This window comes from Hylaeus anthracinus, unplaced genomic scaffold, assembly GCF_026225885.1.
Source record: "Hylaeus anthracinus isolate JK02 unplaced genomic scaffold, UHH_iyHylAnth1.0_haploid 11989, whole genome shotgun sequence".
In the NCBI taxonomy this organism is placed as follows: Eukaryota; Metazoa; Arthropoda; class Insecta; order Hymenoptera; family Colletidae; genus Hylaeus; species Hylaeus anthracinus.
The window spans coordinates 4,985,819-5,010,357 of NW_026534337.1; the positions used below are offsets into that span (position 1 = coordinate 4,985,819).

Genomic DNA, 24,539 nt, shown 5'->3' on the forward strand with positions numbered 1-24,539 from the left:
GGAAAAGAAAGGAAAGACAGGAACAAAATTGAGCGTAACAAGCTTCTAACATCGTGTAGGTTATTTGTCAATGCTTCAAAAGGTAATCTCTGACGAATCGATCTATTTTCTTTTTAATAGAGTTATTCTTATGAATACCTGTTTCTTTTCTGTTTGTCCTCATGTTTTTCAACACTAAGGTTACCGAAGTCAGACCATACCTATTACGCATACATGTATATCATTGTAATTAAAGGGAGATGGAGCAAAATTGTCCTAAAAAATTACTCTAAAATTATTATTAATAATTGAGTGATTTTAAGAAGGAAGTAGATGAGTCAAATTGTCCAGTTTGGTAGTTTTAGTGTTAAAATCCAACACAAAACCTTATATTATACAAAGAAACTAAAGACAGAACAATATTTTTTATTTTATAAAAAGGATACAACAAAATGTAGCTACACACAAGAATTCCACCAATCAGAGTAAAAGGACCATTTGCGAATAAAATACCTTTAATAAACAATTTCACTTTCTGAGAATTCAATAAAAATAAAAAACACTCGATTTTGTTAACACTTCTAATGAAAATCCCCCTCTAAGACTTTGCTACTTTGCTACCTAATGCAATTTAGTTTTTAAGGATTTTTCACGCATTTTCGTATTCTGACACGCAGCTCAGTTTATAGAAGCAACCGTTTCGAGTTCATAAAAAATCCTTATGAATTATTAAAGTAAGAAGAAATAGCGAGGAATGCAAGGTCGCGTGCTTCCTGTTTCTCTGTAATCGTGCACGGAATGTATCGTACGCGAATTCGCGAGATCTATCGACAGTGAAAGGAATCGATGAAGAACGTGTCTGGCACACGTCACCGCCGTAGAAAAATAATGACTACCGATAAATGCCTTTCATGCACGCATGTACATTTATTTATCTACCCATTTACATACCGATTCTGTTATTACATGAGCTATTAATTTCCTCGAGGAAGACAGATTATAATATACGCTATTACTGTCTGATTTTGCCATCATATTTCATAAAAACATAGGAATCTTCGAAGAAATCCATTCTTTTATGAATGCAAAATTTAATCAAATCATTTAGCTACACGTCTTCTTCTTGGATACTTTTGGCCTTCTGAATTACGTGAAGATCACGTGAAGATAAATTTCAAATAAACGACAAGGTATTGCTTGTTAACCATTTTATTCAGAAACTATTTAAGTGGCACAGGGATGAATATTTATTTGTATTTTTGTGCACGTTGGGTGATAAATAGATGATCGATTTCTATAAAAATAATTTGACATTGTTTGGAAGGTTTAATGATTTTCTTTGTATTTATTAGTTTCTTTACTCTTTCCTAATAAGGAATCACAACGAAACTAGAACAATTTCGTAAAAACAGTTCTATCTATATATTTCTTGTAACTTACCTTACTATTATCAATATATTACACACTACACTTAACTGATAAATTCTTAATTTATAATTACACACATCCATACACGCGACACATACAATCCGAATATTATCCAAGTCTAATATTTATTTTGATAGTCTATTTTTCGCACTTCTTTCTGCTTAACAATTAATGGTTCTTCCTTTTATTAACATTTTTTATATAATATAATATATTTAAATTTTTGATTCAGATATAAGGTTTTCAAATAGATCAAAATTATTTTCATACTTACAATTAAAAATTTGGTACAATTCAACTCTGAAATCGAAACCGCTGCCAATAAATTTGCTTGCATGAAATTGAAAAAAATTCTTTTATTTGATAGGTATTTTATTACTTTTTTTTTCGCAAACCTACGTTTTTGACATTGTCATTTATTATCTCATTACGAGTTATGAAACTATATTAACATCGATAATAGTTGTCATACTCCTAACCTTTTCTAATCTGAAAATGATCTTTAAAAGCAGAGTCAGCAAAGTGGCTTTTCACGCTGCGTTGTGCAAGATGTCACTGCAAATACGTAACCGATTTTTCGAGCGCGCTTACACTTTGACCCAGTCTGTAATTTTCTCTTGTAAAAGAGACTCGTTAGAGAAAGATGATTACACGCCGTGTACGCGAACACCCGAGCAGGATAGAAATTCGAGGATGTCCTACTTATCATCCCCCCCGGAATAAAGGACTGAACTTCCGTGATAAAATCTCCCTAGATTTCTCTTCTCTTTAGAAATCTCATAGTCGAGGTCGACTGCGACACAACATCGGCAGAGTCTTTGATTATCGTTGTTGCTGCAGCAATTTGAAGACGAGCGCACTTTTGGCGCGTGTCGCGTTCCGAGAGTCATCAGGAACGAATAAAACTTACGTACTGGAAGATTTCTCCCTTGTTCCGGAGGCTTGGACAGTTTAAACGAGGTACGGAACATCGTGTGATCAATTACTGTTATCGTCCGACTGATCTAGAAACGAGTAGAATTATAGAAAATAAGAATATAGATTCATAGAGGATCACAGCGGAAATAAAAATCGATTTTTTAGTGGGTTTATATAGAAATGTTTGGCAATATCTAACAACCCTTCGTGGTTATAATTTATTCGAAATAGTTTACACGATTTCGTGACAGGTGAAATTTTTAACCTCTACGAGTTTATTAACACATTATTGTAGTACAATCATGTTTATATGTAATATCCACATTACTGAGCACACCAAAAATACTTGTACATTTACATAGGGTATATAAACTCAACTATGAGAAATATTCATAAATTCAATTACAATTTAAATACAATTTAAAGGTATTATTTTTCGTAAATAATTATAAAATAGGTCATTTTATTACGGAAATAGTTACAAAGTGGTTTATTATACCAGCAACCAATCACCTGAGAGGTATTTTATTGATTAAATGACAATGTCGAAAACGTAGGTTTGCGAAAAAAAAGTAATAAAATACCTATCAAATCACCTGAGAGTTCAAATACAAATGCTGACATAGTAAATAGAATCTTACATTTTTCCTTACAGTATAAAAACTGCTCGTGCCTATCGAATTTACTATTGTGTTAATAAGTTATACGACGTTGAACTTGTTGTGCAGACACATGTAAAATTATTGTATGAATATTCTCATTAACCTTCGTTTATCGCGAATCGTGAAATTTCAAAGTGTAATCGTATCCTCATTTACGGTACTACTTTTTTATTACGAATGAAAGAAGATAGTATCTTTCGCTTTCATTTGAAGATATCACATCTAATCTAACACAGAAATGATCACGTTTTGATCTGATGCAGAAATCAGTTTCAACGTGGCATTCGTAGCACGATCTTCTAATTACTGCAATATTAGCTACAAATCGCAGACTGTAATTGTATTAAAATTTGTTCTCTCTAATGAATGTTCATGTTGTTCTTTATAGACAATTATCATTTAAATTAGTAATTCCACTGGCAGTGAAAACAATTCTTATATTTTTCGTTTAGCAGTGCCTCGATTAAAGTGCTTAACCTTCTCAAATTTAAAAAGTAATTTAAAGAGAAGGTAAATAATGACTATAATATATATAAAATATAGTAGATTATATAAGTAATGGATCTAGTACTGAAATAATAGAGATAGAATCTTATGAATAATCTGTTTTAGCAATACAGGACAAAATAAGGGTTGCAGGTTTGTCCACTTATAATTAATATAAATCTGTGAGTTGACTTTTATTATATAGAAATATTCATATTCCGTCACAAAAATCGTATTACTCAAAAAAGTTACTAAAGTAATTAATAATTCTCACAAGAATTAAGAACATTATCTCATCTCAAAAGAAATTCGTTTCTTTAATTCGTAACTTATAAGAAAGAATATATCGCGTTAATGAAATATAAGATCTATGTGAACATTGAGTTTCTGCTCGTAAGAGCACGTGATTAAATACCGACTTGCCCGACTGATTCGGAAACACATATAGTTTCCTTGAAACTCAGTAAAAAGGGAACCCAATGTACCGGTAAATTAAATCGAACTTGAAGAACGTTCTCTTCCAATTCCACCGTAATCCTAGAAACGACCGAATGTAGTCCAAGTAACTACGCTGTCGCCGAGAAGTTTTAAGTCTCTCATGTTTCCGTATTTCTGCGTCTTTTAGGAACGAACAGTTCCTTCATGGTTCGATTTTACGTATGAGCCGTGCACTGCACAAATCGATTAACTCCACTTTTTGAAAAGTCTTAAAGCATGTCAAAGCACTTGGTATAGTCATAACTTTTTATATTTATAATAACTTTCCTGAATAATAAAGATTACACCATTAAACGACAAAATTTTATGGCCATTGAATAATAAATAATTTATTTCAGAGACCATTTCATCGCATTTCTCAACTTTATGTTTTATGGAGTTAATTCATTTGTGCAATGAACGATAAATGTTAGGTTTCTTAAAGTGAAACTTTTCATCACTCGTTAAAGGTTATTAGATGAGTATTAAAGGTAAGTCGAAACCCCAATTAGACGTTATATCAAGGGATTTCTGTATATTCTTACTTTGTCGTCTACATACAGTATCGAGCAGTATTGACATAATATATAGCATTAGTCTTAATAATCATAATAGTAAGAATAGAATTTTCTCTTTGTAATCGATACGTATCGGTACTTCCGTGTAGATATCGATTCCGCTTTATAGTCACATAATTAAGACGATATGATACTTAGTTGTAAAATGATACTTATTGTTAGTTCCCTGGTATCGATGCTGTCGATTCAATGTTAATCCCATCAGTGACCGTAATCAACAATTTTTATTTGGAACTATACAAGAAGTAATTTCACTATACTTTTAAGGTACTTTTACTATAATTTTACTATTCCTGTATACTTTTAAGGACACTCCTATTGATACCTTCATGTCATGAAGTTTATTCTATAAATAATAGATTAAATATTACAAGATTCTTCGATATTGATATGTTCATAATGTGTCGCTTATTTTGTAAATAAAAGGTAAATTATTGCAAAAATTAATTTAGTTTTGTAAACGCTCTGTTTGGACTCTTACAACATGACATTTAATCTGCAAGTAAAAGATGAAATGAGCCGTTCACTGGGGAAATCGATTAACTCCACCAGTCACATAAAAATTGTAACATGACGATTATATTTTTCTTTCTTATTAATTTTATATACCGTTAGATGAAGACTACATCTGTATTTATGCATTCTACAACATTTATTTGAATTTATATTATAAAGGGAATTTTCAAAAAACAATGTACATTATTTCATCGCATTTCTCAACTTTTTCTTTTACGGAGTTGATCGATTTGTGCAATGAACGGCTAAGAATGTTACAGGTATTAATTTAAGTTCTTATTCTACTAAGGATGTCTATCATCTTGCAAGTAACAGATGAAATATTACATTGCTTAACATTATTCATCAGACTTTAGAAAACGTCGTCGATGGTCTCGTCACGTGTTCGCTTATTTTGCACATAGACAAAGTATTACAGGAGTTAATTTAAGTTTTTCTACTTTTACGTCTGTGGCTTGTCACGGGTCTGGCTCGATGCGACGTTTCTCGCGTTGCCCGCTGCGGCACGTGCGTTACGTGAAACCGTGCAATATTCCCCCGTCCGCATAAAAGTGCATACGTGCGAAGCGTGTGCAGTTCCTGCATGCGACTGCGGGTACTTTCTCCAGCCTGGGGCGTAGTACGCGTTCACGTATCGTAAGTTTGCTTACTCGGCCGTGCGCAGCGTGTTCCTTTCTTTAGCGTCTGAAAGTTAATGCATTTTAATCGTTCGCGCCGATATCTCCTGACGCGCGGTTCCATTGGCGCGCCTTAATTAATAGGAAACTCGAGGCTTAGGTGTAACCCGATATTAGGACTCGATCTCGGACGATCTATCAAAGTTCTGATATATCGTACTGAGGGAAAGTTGTTTCATGGGAAGGGAATTCCTGAAAATTTTAATTACATGACAGAAAGTGAGGCTGGGCTTCGTTTCGTTTTATTACAAGAATTTGTTTCGTGTGGTTTATAATTTCTTTCTGGGAAAGAAATTCGTTTTTCTTTGTCTTGGAAGAGTGCAGCATTTTCAAGTTGTCTATTTGAACGCATTAACATAATAATTGAAAGAATTGAAGGTCTGAAAATCCTGGGAGTTAAAATTGAAGTGTGCTATTTTAATACTTCAATGACTGCTCTACTTGGAATGAATTTACAACTTGGAAGAAAATTCTCTACATTAACATATAATAATGTAATAATGTTAACTTGTTTATATTATTAAAGGTATATTAAACGTCATATTTGTTTCCCCAAAGTGAACACTGTAATAGACAACCAACAATACAGTTAATTCCAAGAGATAAACATTAGATTTAAAATCCTATGCATAATCTCCCCATAGATAAAGTGTTAAGAAATTATTATGTAGTAAAAAGTAATGTTAAGTTAATGAACCTGTTCATTGACCTGTTAATTGTAGAAATGTTAGTTTGATCTCATTGACGAATTAATGGTTTCAAAAATCCTTTAATGAACCACAAGATAAAAAATATTCAGTGGTAGTCGCTATTAAACGAAATTAGCATCGGTACTTTATGGATACTTATTTTTTTCGCCGGAAAAAGCAGTAAATTTACACTTTTGGAAGCTTTTGAATGTTATTATCGAAGTCATTCATCTTTATAGCGAAGAAATCGAGGAAGAATGAGATGTCAATTAATGGAATGTGAAATTGACTTTCTTTCTTAATGTATGATTCGAGAAAGAAATCGTTTCCTCGCGGTGATTAGCGACCTATTTTCGAAGATTTTATGAACGCCGTATTTTATAGCGACCAAGTCGTGAAAGAATGAATACTGGAACAGGATTCCTGTTTCCGATCTCAATTCCTGTTTAATAGAAAGCGAAGTTATGCCATTAGGTATCAATGTTCAATCTCATGTGATTTTTACATTAAGCTTTATATAACAATTTTTTATTATAAAGTATTAATATAAAAAATATTACATTTTATAATAATTCACTTGACGTTTCTACTCCGCGAGATTCACAGATCTTGGATAATAAATATAATTTTATTGTATGTTACTGTGATTTTGGAGTAAAAAAAATATTTTACGATCTTCTTTTGCAATAATTCGTGACTTAAAAGGCTATAAACTCATCCTTTGAGTAATTGCGATCAATTTGAACTAGGAGATATCTCGTAGTTGGCAGTGAATGTGTTAATCATGTAGAATATTGAAAATCGATACAACAATCGAGGCGTGTACAGCTTCAAATAAAATTAATATGTAAATTCACTTTATCGGATTGTCTGACTCGACCAACGTAAATAAAAAGAAACCAAACAATGAGAAATTCTCATTTTTTGTCTATCAAAGCGCCTCATCGTTCAATATCTTCGTCTATTAATTCCGGATCTGTCTGGACTCAACACTAGAATATCGAACGAAACCGGCCGAATCGGCTTATCCTTTCATCTCAGCTCGATCAGGGTTTCTAATAGTTGAACTCGCCTTCTCTAGAATTCCGAAGGAGAAGGTGATGCACTTGATAATGATAGAGCCGGATACGGATTGGCTGCAACCACTTTCATGGCGAGCTCTGCCCGTTAATAAGGTGTGAAAAGCGCGATTGAGCCGCGCTCGCGGCGCGAATCGGCTTCCGCTCGCGCGAAACGCATTCGAAACGGCGAATAAGCCTCGTGGATTAACGCGAATCCAAAGGTGACCCTCATTACCGCTTTGTCCTCTGCGACAGGTGTCTGAGAAGCGAAGATGCTCGAACGACCCCTCTGAACGTCAGAAACGGCTCACCTGTTTCGCTGATTTTTATGATCGACGTCATTATAATCAGACAAGTAATGGTAGAGTACAGGTCAAAATAAATATTTGCCAAAAGAATGCTTGTCGAAGTGTAGCTCGAAATTAGGTGGGTAAAAGATAGTCAGTAAATATTTAAGATGAATATTTTTCAATTTTCTATTGTCAATTAATTGGTACATCAATTGGTTCATTGGGCTAGTTTTATTTATTTATGACTATGACATTATTTCGACACGTTTAGCCATCCAGTTTTATCCATTGTTTTAATACTTTTATTTATCAAGTTAGTTTTATTCATTGACCACTACTACATTATTTTAACACGTTTATTACTCAAGCCATTTTTATTCGTTTTTGTCCATCGAACCGGTTTTATTTATTGACTACTGCTAAACTATTTTGAGGCAGGTATTTATTAAACTAGTTTTATTTAATAATGTCTACTATTATATTGTTTTAACATATTTTTTCATGAAGCTAGTTTTATTCATTGAATACTATCATCTGTCAAACCTGTTTGTATGCGGTAGATAGAGCCCGTATAAAAAAACGCACAGAAAAATGTTTAGAAACTTCATAAATAGCTACAACAAATAATTTTTCATACCATATTAAAGAAATTTTTGTATGCGTTGGAAAGGGACCGCATAAAAAAAGTTGCACATGGAAATATTCATTTTGAGGGAGTACGTATGTCTAAAAATAAAATAAAAAACATAAAAAAACTATATCTAAATAGAAAAAAATAATTAATTTACCTTTAATCTCAATTGAAAATTAACCCTATCTTAATGATCAAAAGATGTGTATGCACGCACGCACTTCGAAGGTCGGTAAGTTATTAATAATCGACCGCAATTATGTGCTCGCGTTTGTTAAAATTCAAATCTACATTATATTATTTTCATATACCGCATAAAAAAAAATTCGCACAAAACAGATCGCACACAAAAAAATCGCATAAAACCAGACCGCACAAAAACAGGTTTGACTGTACAATTAAAATGCTGTTATAGAAACCATAACTCGGTCTTGTAGATACCTCTGCATACTATACATCAGAAAAACACTTGTCTTTAAAATATCGTGTACGTAAATGCTACCATAAGGTCTGAAACGATAGAAATAAAAATAAAGGGGGACAGATAATCGAGACCTTCGATGCGACAGACGTCTCAATCGCCTAAAAGCCTTCCGTCGTACGCAACCATAGTCCTCACCGCGTGTTCTATCGCAACAGAAGAGCGTCGCGTACCTGTCTCCCCTGCCTAAGATGCCGTGCGTCGATTTCCTGGCCAATGTTGGTCCGTATGGGCCCCTGATCCCGCGATATACGTTTAAGGGACTGGTCACACGTCGCCTCGCCAGCATCCAGCGCAAGAAACGCCATCCTCGAACGGGCGACAGGTGGTTTCCGCGCGAATTAACGAGTCCTCGCGATTATCTTTTATATGCGTTAATTGGCGGGCCAGGAGGAGGGGCCGCGAGTCTCCTCGTTCGCGGTAGAAGCGTCTAACCTGTTGGCGTCCTGACAAAAAACGAGCACTGACATTGTTGATGGTCGAACGATGATCGACGATTGTCCTCTTCAGTCAGGCAGCAAGAAGCCGGGCAACCTTGTTGCAGAACTTCCCTGATGTCAATTTGGAACGCATTGAATATCCTTATTGAATACTCTGATTCATTACAGTGGTAAGAGTTTTTAGTCTAAATGAATTTCTGAATTATTCATTTTTAATTTCTCTTACACATTATCGTGTTCTTACACAAATAAATAATTTATTTTTCTAACTAAGATATTCTTAACAGAATTGAATTTCAGAATAATTTTTAACTGTTTCTGTTAAGATATAATAAAATGTATAATAATTTTGTATATACATACGATAATTTCATTAATATATAATGAAAACAAAATATATTTATAATTCTACTACAGTATTTAACGCCCTCTCGATACTTATTCTAACAAAAATAGCAGAGATATCGTTTAATGAGAGACGAATGAACTATCATCCAAAGAAAGGCTCGAGTGCAATATGTCAAGATAGTTAGAACCATCGATATACCATGTGCTAAATGTTAACAGATCCCTTTACGTCAATTTTCTAAAATTACCTTGAAAGTAATGGCACGGTACTCGAGTTCCAATTACGAAAATCGATGTGGCAATCGATGCATTACCCATTCGACTAAAATGAAACGTGATAGAGCAAGGATCGGTAAAGGAGCGAAAACTATATAACTGAAAAAGAAGGATCGATGTTGAGAAACCGTAAAAGAGGCGTGCAAAATTACACGTGGAATCAAACGTGTAGTTTTATAACGTTGACCCATAATTTTGTGCAGAAACCTCCGATCCGACAGTGCAATTGCAGAAATTGAAACAATCTTTTGAGTTATTACGAAACTCTATTTAAATTACGTATTCGTGTGTCAAAGATCGAGTTACGTACGATTGTTCACGTTTCTGAAAAGCATTGCATAGAAAAGATTTAGAAAGATTAGAATTATACGTATACATCCGTTTTCAATGTATTTGCAAAAATTCTAAACATATGACGTGAAAAATTCTCTTCTTGTATCATCGTTAACGAGTTGTGTTAATTAGACAAAGGTTAATATGTTTTGTTACCAGTGCAACATAACGAATTAGCAACATTCTTTCACTTTTGTTGTTAATATTCTGCTTGAGGAAATCAATTATTCGAGTATAGAAAAACATTTTTACTCTTTGATTTTATTTGTCAAATTAATTTTATTTTATTTTTGTGAATTTTATTCAATGATTAAATCTTATAAGTTTTATTATTGTAATGTTAGGCTCAAACATTACATAGCATTTAAGGCCCATACAATACTTAATCACTATATAATATTCGTTATAGATAATCATATTTCAGGATATTTCAGAAAGTTAAAGAAAATTCACTTAAACTTTATAAAATATATAAAAGTTAGAAAGTTTCTTAAATCTGTTTTAAACGTATTTCACGAATATTTTATTATATTAGAGCAATATGAAATATGAATGTAACATTAACAAACTTCAATTTCTTTGATAATTTAAACAGCTATTTTATTTTAGAATGTTAAAAGCTGTAGTCTATTTATTAAGCCTCGAACCATAAATTATCATAAAAAGTAGAAGAAATACATAATAGTAATTTCATTCAAAGGCGAATGAAAAATAAACACGAGTGAAAAAATAAAATTAATCGTGTCCATTATGTTTCTGTATTGTACATGAAATGGGACGAAAGGATAAGTCAAACGATCGTAGATAGCTGAAAAATGACTAGAATTTTGCAGAATGCACCGCGAGGCACGAAGAGGTTTCATTTACCGCAATTTAAACTGTTGCATAACGCAGAGGGAGCAATATCTGATTCACCCAGTCGTTTCATTAAGGAATCCATTATCGATCACAATGTAGATTATGTTTTACGGGATCGTTGGTCGAATCGCTGCCAACTGTAAAGAGAAAACCTGGAGCGTCTGGCGTTCACCTGGTTGCCGTAATGGCCCGGTGCACTTTCAATTTTAATTTTTCTGCTTTTCAGCTATGAAGTACGAACACGCTCGCGTTATACCACCATCGAAATGACGGTTTCGATCCAATTCCGTTGGCGTGTGTTCGTCACGATTCCGTGAAGCAACGATGCATGCATCGAAATCGCAGTTCTTAACTCGAACGGTCCAGTTTCCAATTAATTTGCGCAAAATTCCGGAATCTGTGAAACTCAATCGACTGAAATTCGCGCTGCAAAACGAAGCAGACAGGTCTGCCTCTTTTATGGATCAATACGCGAATGAAATACAGAATGAAATAACTGCAAACAGTATTTTGAGATATATTTACAATATTTAAAATAACCCAGATAGTATTCAAACTATAGAAACACAAAAGCTTTTATGACATTAAAGCTTGACAAATATTTTGTTACAGTTTTTACATTTTATTGTCTGAACAAATTTAAATCTATTAAATTGGTTAGCATTGAAAACTGGGGAAATATTCTGGAGTAGTTCAGCGATTTCATACAGGATCTCGTTGATTCAATGAAAAGAAAATGTTAAATATTTATTCTATAGACATTTAATATCTCCGTTAAAAAATGTTTTATACGTATCATAAACAAGAAGTCTCATTCTTAAATTTCTTCAAAAAATACTTTACTTCTCTTAAATTTCATACACACATTTCATATTTTAATAGACACACTCCTTGAACTTTTATAAATACATATACTTATGCATATACGGAAATTTTACATATACGTATAAACGCATGCAGTTTTTTTCTCCATCGCATTCCTTTTGCCACTTAAAAAACGACATTGCTTAAAACTTTTTGAATATCCTGATGACTCAACCTGAAGAGTCTTACATAATCTAAATGGTAGGACAAGAAAAAAAGTAAAATAATCGATTCGACCGCAAGGTACGTAATTCGTTCTACTACAAGCAATAACCGACTCCAATTATTGTGTCCGTTTCAGTTGCCTAAAAACCCTGCATGACGCAAGGCCGAGGCAATAGTGTTCGCTAGCGGGAAGAATAGAACGTCTAGTGTTTGCTGACGGTTCCCCTTCGCATTCGTTAAAACAGCCTCTTCCTGAACGGCGATTTCGTTGATAAAATCAAGCTACTTTCACTGCAAAACGGTTAGTTTACGAGCAAAACTGGCACATACCGTGAACAAGAGGGGCGTCTTGACGCTGGTGAACGCTGAGGAGTGATGAGCAGAACGAAGCTAACGTCGAAGACGACGAGGTGCTCGACGTTCGCTTTCTTCTCGCTCGTGGAACTAATTGAGCGCATCGAAAGAAGAGCGTCACGAGTAAACTGGGGACAGAAGACGATTCCCTCGGTGCTATGGCTCTTTTAAAGAGGGGCAAGTGTCGGATGACACCAAATGCAAACGAGGGAAGAAAAGAACAAGCGAGCGGAGGCAGTTTGGATACGTGGGAGTGCTGGAGAACGCGAGATATCTTTAAATTGATGAAAACAGTTACGTAATTCCTCTTCCATTTTGATAAATCTGTGATGATTTATAAAAAAAATGTATGTAGATGAGGAATACATATTTGTTTTAGATAAGATTACTCAAATTTACGTGGTGAAATTACTCTCAAGAAAAGAAAATATTGTTCATTATTGATTATTGTTCAAAAATGTAGATCATAGGTTCCCAACCTTTCTTGGCCCGCCGCCCCCTTTTTAACCGACTTCGAAAAGGAGCAGGTTACTCAATTCGACATGTATATATATATTTTTTCAAACAGTGATTCGACGGCGGCTCTTTTAGATGAAATATACTATATTACTACATTATATATACATTTCAAAACAAGGACCGGTTTTTATTAAAATTACTTTATTGAAAGATATTAACATGTTGATGTATTGTTTAAAATTTAATAAACAAATATATATTGTTAAAAAAATGAATATAATATTATTAGTGAGAAGGCTGAGCTTGGTGTAACGACAATAATTTTTCGATATTTGGTGTCAGATTTGTCATCAGCAATCTTAAATCGCCCCGTTCCACTATTGACAATCTGTTTCTTTTCTTTGTTGCTAAATTGTTGATTACACTGACGTTTACAACATTTGTTGAACATTGAATATATTTGTTAAAACATGCGTTCGAAGATTTCTAGTACACATTAATCAAACTTTTAGCGCGTTCTTCCGAGTATTGCTCAGGAGGCGACAGTTGATCCTCAGTGTCCCCTAAAGTCTTCGACCAAAAGCGCCCCCTTAGATCTCTTCAACGCCCACCGGTGGGCGATACCGACTCCGTTGGGAACCTCTGACGTAGATGAATGATACATAGTTTCAGAGTCATGAGAATTAGATCTGTTGTCACATTATAACATTATGTGGTGTTTCATTTACTTCACCAGTATCATAAATATGAATCACAGAGTAATGCTAGGTACCACAAACGCTTCTGCGGACGGTGTGCTCGCAAACTAGTGGCGCCACTGGGAAACTTGTTGGGTCATGGTGGTGTCTCATAAAACCTCTTTTGCTCTTCATATTCTTTCTATACTTCTACTTCGTTATAATTGGAACATTAACAATTATTTTTAGTAACAAACTATTCTTTACAATGATTTGATGAACAATGATTTACTTCTGAGATTTTGTTGACTTTTGGAATAAATTTCATTTGACACTATTTTCATGCATAAGAATAGGGAATCATATGTCACAATTTTGCAAATACGCGTCAAAATGAGAGAGAGAGACATTTTGCGGAACGTGCCCTTGTTAGTGCATAGACTCCAGCCGCCGTAGGCGCGTCATCCGCACAACCTGAGGACCTTGGGCGAGGGAAAATAAATAATGCGAACGACCTTCGTAGCCGACCACGAGAGAGTAGTTAATTGCTCTCCGCGTGGTCGCGCTACCGCCGCTCGAAAATAATATCCCGCGATCGCCGTAATGGCACTGTTACACGGGACATTCTGTTGGCCGCGACCTCGCAGCGCGTTCTTGACCGCCGTTTTTCGCTCGTTTTCGCCACGTCTGACGTAGAGGTGCTGCTGTTCATATCGGACAGGTCTGTAAAGTTGTATCGAGGGATTCTCTAAACTGCCGGTCTTATCTCGGGGAATGTGGAGTGAATTGGTTGAGGAGAACGTTGCGCGATTTAAGGCAGAGTTCTGATTTCTTGGACGATGGAGGGAATAGTTTTCAGAAACGCGTGACTCGAAAACAAATTATCTCGCGGAATGTTTATTTGACATTACGATTTAATAAGGCTCGAATTATAAATGTGTATAGCTACAAGAACATGAAATAAAAATTTCTTAGTTATAGATTATATTAGGACGTCGAAGGTTCTAGTTTGTTGAATGTTGAAAGAAGTCGTTTTCTGTAATGTCTTGGGTACAAGTAATTACATAAAACTGCATTCTTGAACTATAAATATAGAAATTGCAACTAAATATAATTAAAAGCATTAATTATACAGATCGTACAGTGGTAAATTTTACAAAAAATATAGGTAATTGGTGTTAATGAAAACGACGTCGTATAACGTTTTCTTTAAAAACTATTTACATGAAATAATGTTTCCTTCTTCGAGGAAAGGATATTGCAAAAATCTAAATGTGTGATTACCATTGGATCTGATAGTTGTGGAATGCGGTGAGTGACCGAGGATCTCCTCTTCCTGCGTCTTTCATTTTTTCTCGGCCGTAGGTTGCAATTTGTGGTGAATGCATCGATTCGTTCTTGCTTTCAAACGGAAGTGATTTTATTGGTGAAACACTTTTAATATCAAAACACGATCAAATTTCAACTGATCGTTCTCTTAGCATCGACTTTGCTACAAAACGATGTTGCCGTTTTTTGATTGAATCTTTCGATCACAGTCTCTTAAGAACGCAATAATAGTGTTACCCTGTTATTATATGTCGATGCTATTGAAAGTTTTCGGTTTAATTTTACTGTAACGTATTCGCAAAATTATTACAAACTCACTGTTACTTTCTCTAAAAAATTATTGCATTTATATTGTTCTTTAGATAACTTCATATTTAACATTTTCTTAATTATAGAATTGAGGAATTTAAATCTGGCGTTTGTGTTAAATAATTTAAAAATTGAACCGAGAAACTAAATCGTATATTAAGAACAAACTTTCAATTCACATTCTATTCAATCTTTACAACCTCTTACATCTCTAAAGTCAAATACCTATTATCTATTTATTGGTAATATTTTACGATTAATGTGACCACATTACGTTAAAAATTTGTTCAACTATCTTCGCATAAATTTAACGTGACTAATTTTGTAAATAATTTGTATCTCATAACATTATATATCTAAGAATCATGATACCAAATTCAATTCATAATCTGTTCAATTATTTCTACACGATTTTAACGTAAATAATTTTCAATGCAATTGGAATCATGACAGGATTCGATTGTATTTCCTGCGAATACTCAACGAGCTATTGCATTCTTCATGCTGTGAATGAGTAAGCACTCGCAAACCGTGACCCCGGTATAAAGGAACTCCTGTTTAATACTTACGCTTAACTAGTATAATTAGAGTGGCACGCAACGACGAAACATTAATATTTCTACGATCCTGGCATGTCTCTGGGTTGCATACGCGCTCGAGTCGTTCCATTCGACACGACCTTTGAAGTTCATTGAATAGGTTCTTGCTCTTGGCTTTATGACGAAGCGTGTATACGGGTGCACGCATCGCCAAGAGGAACTGGCGGTGCGGAACAAGCAAATGATCCAAGAAAAAGTTTCCAGCTTCTCCGCGGTACCTTCTCGTTAAATGGACTTTCTTCGACCAACGACGTCTCTTTTCACGCTGATTAAGCCGGAAGATACCGAAGCAACGCTGAATAATTGAGTACAAGGAAGCCAAGTAGGACGTTTTTGAAATGAATGTCTGCTGAGTTAAAAATTGGACTTAGAACAGTGTCAGCAGAATTTCACATTTTGTTCAAAATTACGAGGTTCCCTGTAATTAAAATTAATCTCTTGAAACACAATGGCACATACGCAGAAGAACTAGAGGCATATTCAACATGAAGTATAAATCGCATAAATTTAAATGTTTTTAAAAAGTGCATCGGATCTCTACCATGAATTTATGAACCAGTTTTATTTCATATTCTATTCTGGCAGCGTTCGATGGAATGAAAACATATACACTGACACAACTGAAAGACTAAAGCTATTGCATGACGTATACCACATTGTCGATAAATAATTATTATTAGGCATACGTATTCGGTGTGAATTTATGTACGTATACAATATTATATTCAGCTAACTTTGCAATTTTAACAATTTTACAAATTTCGTGATAATTGTCAATCAGCTGTGCGTTCCGCAACATTTGATAACTTCTGATTCCTTTTGTTATGTGATTTTGTTTGTTCTCGTCTGTCAAACGCTGCAAAGTTAACCAAATATAATTTTAAGTACACGTACATATGTAAGTAATTCATTTTGGATAATCTTGTAATAATTGTCTATCGACCATATATATTATATGTTAATCATTGTACATACATCATTCTTCTATTATGTGGTTGTGTATATTTTCGTTTCTTCAATGCTGCAAGGTTAACCAAATGTAATACTGGATACGACCATAAGTAATTCATATTCAATATGTTTTATAAGAATTGTTTACCAGCCATGTACTACACGTAACGTTTCATAATTTCTGGTTCCTGCTGATCTTGTATATCTTCATTTATCAAATCCTGTAAGTTTAACTGAATATAAAATTGTTATAAGACATATTCAGTATACACTTATGTAAATATCCGATATTATATTTGATTAATCTTGCAACCTTCGACAGAAAAAACGTACAAAATCACATAGCAAAGGAACCCGAAAGCTATCAAATGACGCAAGAACTGATAGACAACTATTACAAACCATCAGTAACTAGCGTAAACTGATGGTTCAACGCAACATTATATTCGATCAACTTTGGACCGTTTGACAAATGCGTTACTGTTTCTTGGCATGAAGTTCATCGTAGCGCGGCCCCAATCGGTTGGTGATTTATGCCGAGTTCATTGCTGCCCCCTCGGATCGCAAAAAGCCACAAAGTATCGGCTGCGTGAACCGTCCGCGAAGGATTGAACGGTAAATCGTACTTGGAAACTTGCGGATCGAACTCCATCGGGCAACTACGTTGCAACGAATACGTGCCCCCTTTCGTTCGCGTTTTTCTCCCCGTTGCTTTTTAGAGCAGAGGTAAATTTCAAGATGCATTTGCGAGCACCTTTTTTCCATCTGTAGACGTTCCTGGAGAATTTGACCCGTAATCACGCGACCGTTAGCTGAAATCAAATGGGACGAAAGTCAGTCTGCGTTTCGTAGCTAGGCTGATTGCGTCCTGCCTATTTGACGATAATGAAGAATTGAATTGTGATTCCTTTTGTCTCTTTTCTTAATCAGCGTTTGCTCATTTTCTTAATTATTCTTTATTCTTGGCCACGAAGACTATTTTTTCGTTTTATTTCATTGAGGTGTTCGTTACGAAGGCGGCATCTTTTTGCCTCTGTTTCGAGATGCATGAGGTTGGAATTGATCGAAGTATATAGTAGGAGTTAATTGGGCAGGTGTGTACTCTTGCCGATGAATAGACTGCGGATGTTGCGAAATAAAGTGTTCGCTAACGTACTTACAAAAATTGAACCTAAATAGGAATTTATTTTACTTGGCAAATATGATAATATGAATTTTTATTCAATACTTCTTTATATTATTATATACTGTGTCCAATTTGCAGTTTTTTGCACATTCAAATTTTCTATAAATGCATATAAATCCGCAGTCTAGTGATAAGTGTATTTAAATTTTCTTGAGACGATACTTTTTTAGAATGGCGCTTCCCATTTGTTAGTATGAGACGTTCATTTTAGTATTAATAATTATTTCTTTAAAATCATATTTCGACAGATACAGAAAAAGACTTAAATGAAGTGCATGTCTTATCTCTTAAATGGTATAACATGCATATTATTATTGATATTTTATATATTTTTGCATTTGTGCAAATTCTCAGAGAATTCTTCATATTTCCATTTGCCATAAATGCATAGACATGGGTTGTTCTTATAGTACAACGATGTCGCATTTCCATTGAATACGTAAATGTTACAGGGGAGCATACATCATTGATGGATCCTTTTAAGATGAAGATGGTGCAAACGAATCAAAATTGTATACATAGAAATACATATGTTAAAAAATCAGAAAAGAGAACTATACAATTTCTCTCTATTGAAACTTTCTAATAATCGACATATTATTATGTCCGCTTTAGAAATTTATGAGCCGTTCATTGCACAAATCGATTAACTCCATAAAATAAAAAGGTGAGAAATGCGATGAAATAATGTACATTGTTTTTTAAAATTTCCTTTAGAATATAAATTCAAATAAATATGCAAATATACATAAATACAAATGTAACTTTCATCTAACGGTATATAAAATTAATAAAAAAAAATTGCCAAAAAATAATCGTCAGTAATGTTACAATTTTCATGTGACTGATGGGGTTAATCTATTCGTTCAGTGAACGGCTCCTACAATGAATTATTTAAAAAGATTTTAATTGATAGTGTCAACTCTATTGTCACTTCTGCTCCTCGATGCCAATTCTGTCGTTACCTCTCTTTTAAAATACAACGATATCGTATTTTTCCATATTGTATCCTTTGAATAAATAAACAGTGCACGAAAGCAACCATCACTGACATCTTTGATTTTCGTTTGGTTCCAGGTGGAAGGATGTTTAAGCGGCTGTCGAAGTCGAGGCGCCACAGCGCCGACGACGTCGCGCTCTCGTTGTCCAGCCCGACGACCCTGGACGAGCCGCCGGGGACGTCGACGCCACGGGACAACTGTCAGGGTATCGGCCCAGCCGCCCTGCTGAGGGTTTCGAGGACGAAGTACACCAGGAGGAGCTGCGGAGACGCCAGCGCCATGCAGGCGTTGCTCGCCACGAAGCAGGACCAGGAGCAAGACGTCGCCGAGGCCGATTATCAAATGGTCACCGCCGTTCCCGCGTTCATCGTCGAACACGAGCCCGAGAAACAGCGAGGTAATTTGTGATAGAATCTGTCGGTGTCAATTAACTGGTCAGTGATCGATTAATTCGCGTGCAAAAGCGTCGCCGAAACAGGATTCCCCCGTATCGCGGTTCAAATCACTGTTACGCTCGATATTGCAGTACGATGATGCAGTCTGAGACTTCTTATTTCGTTACGTGGTTGAACTTTTCATCGTTTTAAATTTACGGGTGACGATATGGCCTCGTGATTGTTTTTATTTGAAAAATTAGTAGGTTACTTGGATTATCGAGCAAGAAATGAATGTCTTCTCTTAAGGATTGAGTCTTTTCTAAATTTTACAGAAGAATTTCCAAATGAAAATTAATTGTATTTTCATAAAATCATAAAACTCATCATAATGTGTTTTCAGAGTAGAAGAGAACGAAAAATTCTAAAATATTTCTTTGTATAATCATTTAGACTGTAAAGTAATTCGTCAAAATTGGAAATACGACGAAATAAATCTTGTGCGTGGACATTTATTTATCTTAAATAAAATGAATTTGATTTCTTTTATATTATTGGAGTAAATAATAATAATTATCAAACAAGTAAAGCTCGTTTATACTTCCGTTCAAGATATAATTTTCCTAATATCTGCAATGTTAATAAACTACTTTAAAGTATGCATGTACAAAGAAATGTTTTATGATTATAAAAATATGTTATTAATTCTTTCCTCATTTTTTATTTTAATTTATTGATATTATTTAGGTAACTTTTGTGAATCTTGAAAAGAACCCAAACCGTGAGAATTAAAACTTATTGTTTCCTTGTTAAGGCTGACAAACTTATTAATTATTTTAATTTATAAAATTCATCCAATACTTTTCTGATGCAAATTTAGAGTCTACAAATATACCAATGATTGCACATGAAGTTTTTTTTTCTTATTAACTATATCTTTTGATGTGTTCGCCATGTTATTAAGAAACCGAAACTATGAAGAACAATTTACAAATTACAAAATTGGGTTTCTGAAGCTACATTTTGAAATAATGATTGCCAGCAATATTTATAGACACTTTATATTGCATACTTAGTTCCAATATTCTCGGTATTAGTTAGAGTTGCTTGAGGCACTGATCCATGCAGTCGTTTTTTAATGCCATAATTATATATGCATGTTTAGCAACGTCTTTCAGGTGAAAACTTGTAATTTGATAGTGGTATAATCATGATCATCGATCTCAGGTATTAGCAGAAGAAGGCTTGATAGCGATGTCATAATTTTCCATATTAGATACATTGTGGCTCATGTTGACAGGAATATGCATGTGTATCGTACCTTCTACGTAGTGGAATGAAAACTCTATAATTACTTGAGATAATTAAGTACTATCAATTCCACGACGCTGATAGACGTTTGATTATATCTGAACACAAGTTTAATGACCACTTCGTGTTTCCTTATAGTTAGAAAATTCCACCTAATGAATATGTAAAAGAAAATACTAAAAGAAATTTTGTTATCACTCATTGGGTACTATATGTTGGCCAGGTTTCAGTCATTTTTTTTAACATATTTGCATTCTATGTTTTAGTCGAGGAATCACTTGAATGCTTTTAATCTGTTCGACGATAAAATATCGTATTTCAATTTTTGTTACGTTGAAGTACATTGAACATTTATTTCGTGCATTAATATCGAGAGTTTGACGCTTTTATACGAGCTATAAGCTGTAGCACAAATGATTAATAATCTGTTGGTACATTTTACGCGTAGATGGAAAGGTATTCAATATCCATTGTATTTTTTTCGTAGTTAAATATCACTGAAATGTTCAATTTAAAATCATAATCACTTTCATTTGTATTCCCACATAACTCATATTCATTTCAATGTTTATTTTTAAAAAGATTAAACTATCTACATCACGTAAGATTATTTTTCCGACAAAATATTCCCTTTTTATAATTAAAACAAAATCGCTCATTTAGTATTTACATTAACTTTCTCCATACTCAAAAATTGAGAAGCTCAAATAGTAAGTGATGTAAAATTCTAAAAGAATCAACAATCATTTTATTACTGGAAAACTTTGTAAATGAAATTTGATTTTCTTTAACAAAGGAATCTTACCGAAAACAAACGAAGGCTAATCATTCGACCTTGAGCAATTAACGCACAATGAATTTATAGAATTTGAAAACTATTCAGGCCCAAACGTCATTACTAATAAAGAATTTAATTTATTTTGATCATTTTGTCACGTAATATCATTTACTGTATCAACTCCTCGGTTGCGAGGGTGCAAACGATGCATTCTAATTTTTTTCCTAACCGTCACAATGGAACTTTCTAAACTATCGAGACGTGTCGCGATACTAAGGAGCTATCGCACAAAAATCAACGACTTTCTAAACTGTCACGACGAGACTAGGGATCTAGCGAGTTTCCTCGAAACGGGTACAGTTAGGCGGACATTTCTTCTTTCCCGAGGCGTACCGTCGTGATTTCACGATCCGCGATCCACCACGGCCACAGCTTCATCTCGACGGCCATCTCTCAAACCGAGAAACGTATCCTCGACTTATCTCGCGCGGCCTTCTACACGTCGAAGAAGCGGAACGCTCGCGGTGCATATAGGAATGCGGGGCCCTCTCGCAGGTGTCTCTAGTCGGTGCATCGGGATGCAACGGTTACGTAATTTGTGAATTATTATAGCGCGACCGCAGGATGCACGGAATGCACATGCTTTGTAGGGATGCAAGGTGACCCGATAACGTACGATGGCGGTGTTTAGAGTTCAGAAATAATCGGAACTTTGTTAGAACGACACATGTATATTTTATTGTAAATACATGTATATTTTATTGTCACGTATCATTTCGTTGATAATACTAAAAATTAATGCTTTTATACAAATTACTAACTGTGTCATAAATTTCGTACAATCTATCAAACCTTAAAGCATAAGGAATACATTATATATTTATGATTCGAGAATGCTAACAGTTATAATAAGGATTGAGATTACAAAATTTAAAATAATATTAAAAACAATAAATCTGTATAATTGGTATTTTTTAATTTTAACGAGATAAAAAAGATTTTTGATGATAAAATGTATGCAATCTTCCAGATGTGAACTTTTTCATCTAGAAGTTTGTTATCTACAAGCTATTGTATGCATTGAAAGAACACTTCTCTGTCAATTTCAATCTTTTCTATGAAATAGATTTCGTATGGCACGAATTTGATTGGCTTCGGTTTCGTATTGAATTTTGGAACGAATTTTTCGATTAAAAAAAGGTATTTGATAAAAGTGACTTCTGCATAGAAAACTTTCAGTTTACCAATCGGGGACTCAATTTTCTATTTTGAACAGTGGAAAGTTCTTAGATTTCCAATTAAAATTGAAAGATTCGTGTTTCAGCACCTGTCATATTTTTAACAACACGATCTGCCAATTTACTCGAAACATTAATAGCTTTTCGCTTTTTTAAAAAAAAAAAAAAGAACTGATATCTCCATTGGAAAACTGAGTTTTAATGTAAAAATTGTTTGTTTACTCGTATAAATACGTTTAAAAATTCGATATGCAAACGAAATCGATAATATACATCACAATATCATCAGACATTTACTTAATAAAAAAATATTAAATTCGTAGGATATTTTTCCTTTAGTCTATACTACATCTTACTTTAGTTACAACAAAATTTGTCAAGAAATTATTATATAATTGATAGAGTGACCCATATTTTTAAAATAAAAATAATTTGCTGCTCAACTGATATACCTTTCAAAATGATTCAAAGAAAGGTATTAAGTTGACTTTTAAAACACGGTATTACGCACGTTTCTTCGACATATTCGATATATTGCTGTTTATATTTCTATTGTTTAGTTCTCTTCGAAAATATTTGTTTTCCACAAAATTATTAAAGGAAAAATGTTCTTTAATTAGTTTCTTCACTTTCATACGTGAAATGAAGAAAGTCGTACTTTTAATGATAGAAATAGGAAAAAGACCAAATATATTGTAGCTGGAGAAAAGACACGAAGAAACTCAACTCGAGATGGCTCTTGCCCCTTTCTCTAAAGGGCAATCTCATTAGAAGCTTTAAAAACTAAGAATGAAAGGAATCTGGAGCCCCGTCAATCTTAATTAATTCTTTGGAAGCTGCTCGTCCGTTACTCACATATTCGCCATAGAATCGTGCCAACACAACGGACAGCGTTTTATTTCATTCACGTTCGTATTCATATATCAATATACCGACATCGACCGATACTTATCAATAGCCAGGAACATGCTGTCTGGGTTACGTTGGCTTCGAGCCACAAATTTTTCAATAATAGTTTCGATCAAATATTTTAAGTATCACATTCTGTGCTGTTAACCAAATAGGGTTCACTGTAGCTACGTGGCTACATATCTAGAACGTTAAAATCAAGTATTACTGTCATCTGCATTTTATGGATATATATTTAGTTTATACAATTATACAAAATAGTATTTTCATTGAGAATATATCAAGGACTAAGACTAAAGACAATTCACTATACAACATATTTAAAACCTTTCGTATAAATGTTGTTGTATATTTGGAGATACATTGAAAAATAAGAATCTTTTGTTTTTTAAAAATTGATGTCGATAATGAAAGCAAGCACTTTTGATCTGATGAAACAATTGTTTTCCTTTGGATTACATAACGTCATGTATTTAATAAATACTATTCATGTTACAGGTACTTATTATGTGATTACATTTTAATGATAAATGTTATTATACATAATTTCATAAAAAAATTTTATAATAGGAATCAATATACATATTTCCAATAATAATAACATGAAAACAAGGTTTGTAAGTGTTTTTAAAATGTGAAATTATTTTCTTAACCTGATGTAGTATGCATAGAAATATAAATAATTGTTTTTGTCGCTTTCAAATAATTTAGGAATGATAAGGTCGGCTTTAAATTCATTAAATTGTACGCAAATTGTTTAAATACTTTGAAAATCGTAGACATTTTGGAATGAAAATAATTCAATGGAAAAGACGAGGATGAAGTATGCGTTCGAGAATTTCGTGGTGAAGGAAGAAAGATTGTGCTTGATATTTCAGATGTCTTGGAGACGGTCGCACGTTAATCG

The 24,539-nt window shown here is 33.9% G+C and overlaps 1 protein-coding gene across 3 annotated transcripts in view; it reads left to right on the forward strand.

Moving 5' to 3' along the window:
• Nucleotides 1–24,539, forward strand: part of LOC128888002 (uncharacterized) — a 170,876-nt gene that overhangs the window by 125,214 nt on the left and 21,123 nt on the right. For all 3 annotated transcript variants that reach the window (XM_054144568.1, XM_054144567.1, XM_054144566.1), the window contains one exon: nucleotides 19,099–19,419. In XM_054144568.1, the coding sequence (XP_054000543.1) occupies nucleotides 19,107–19,419 (313 nt within the window). In that variant the 5' untranslated portion in view covers nucleotides 19,099–19,106. The remainder of the gene's footprint in view (nucleotides 1–19,098; nucleotides 19,420–24,539) is intronic.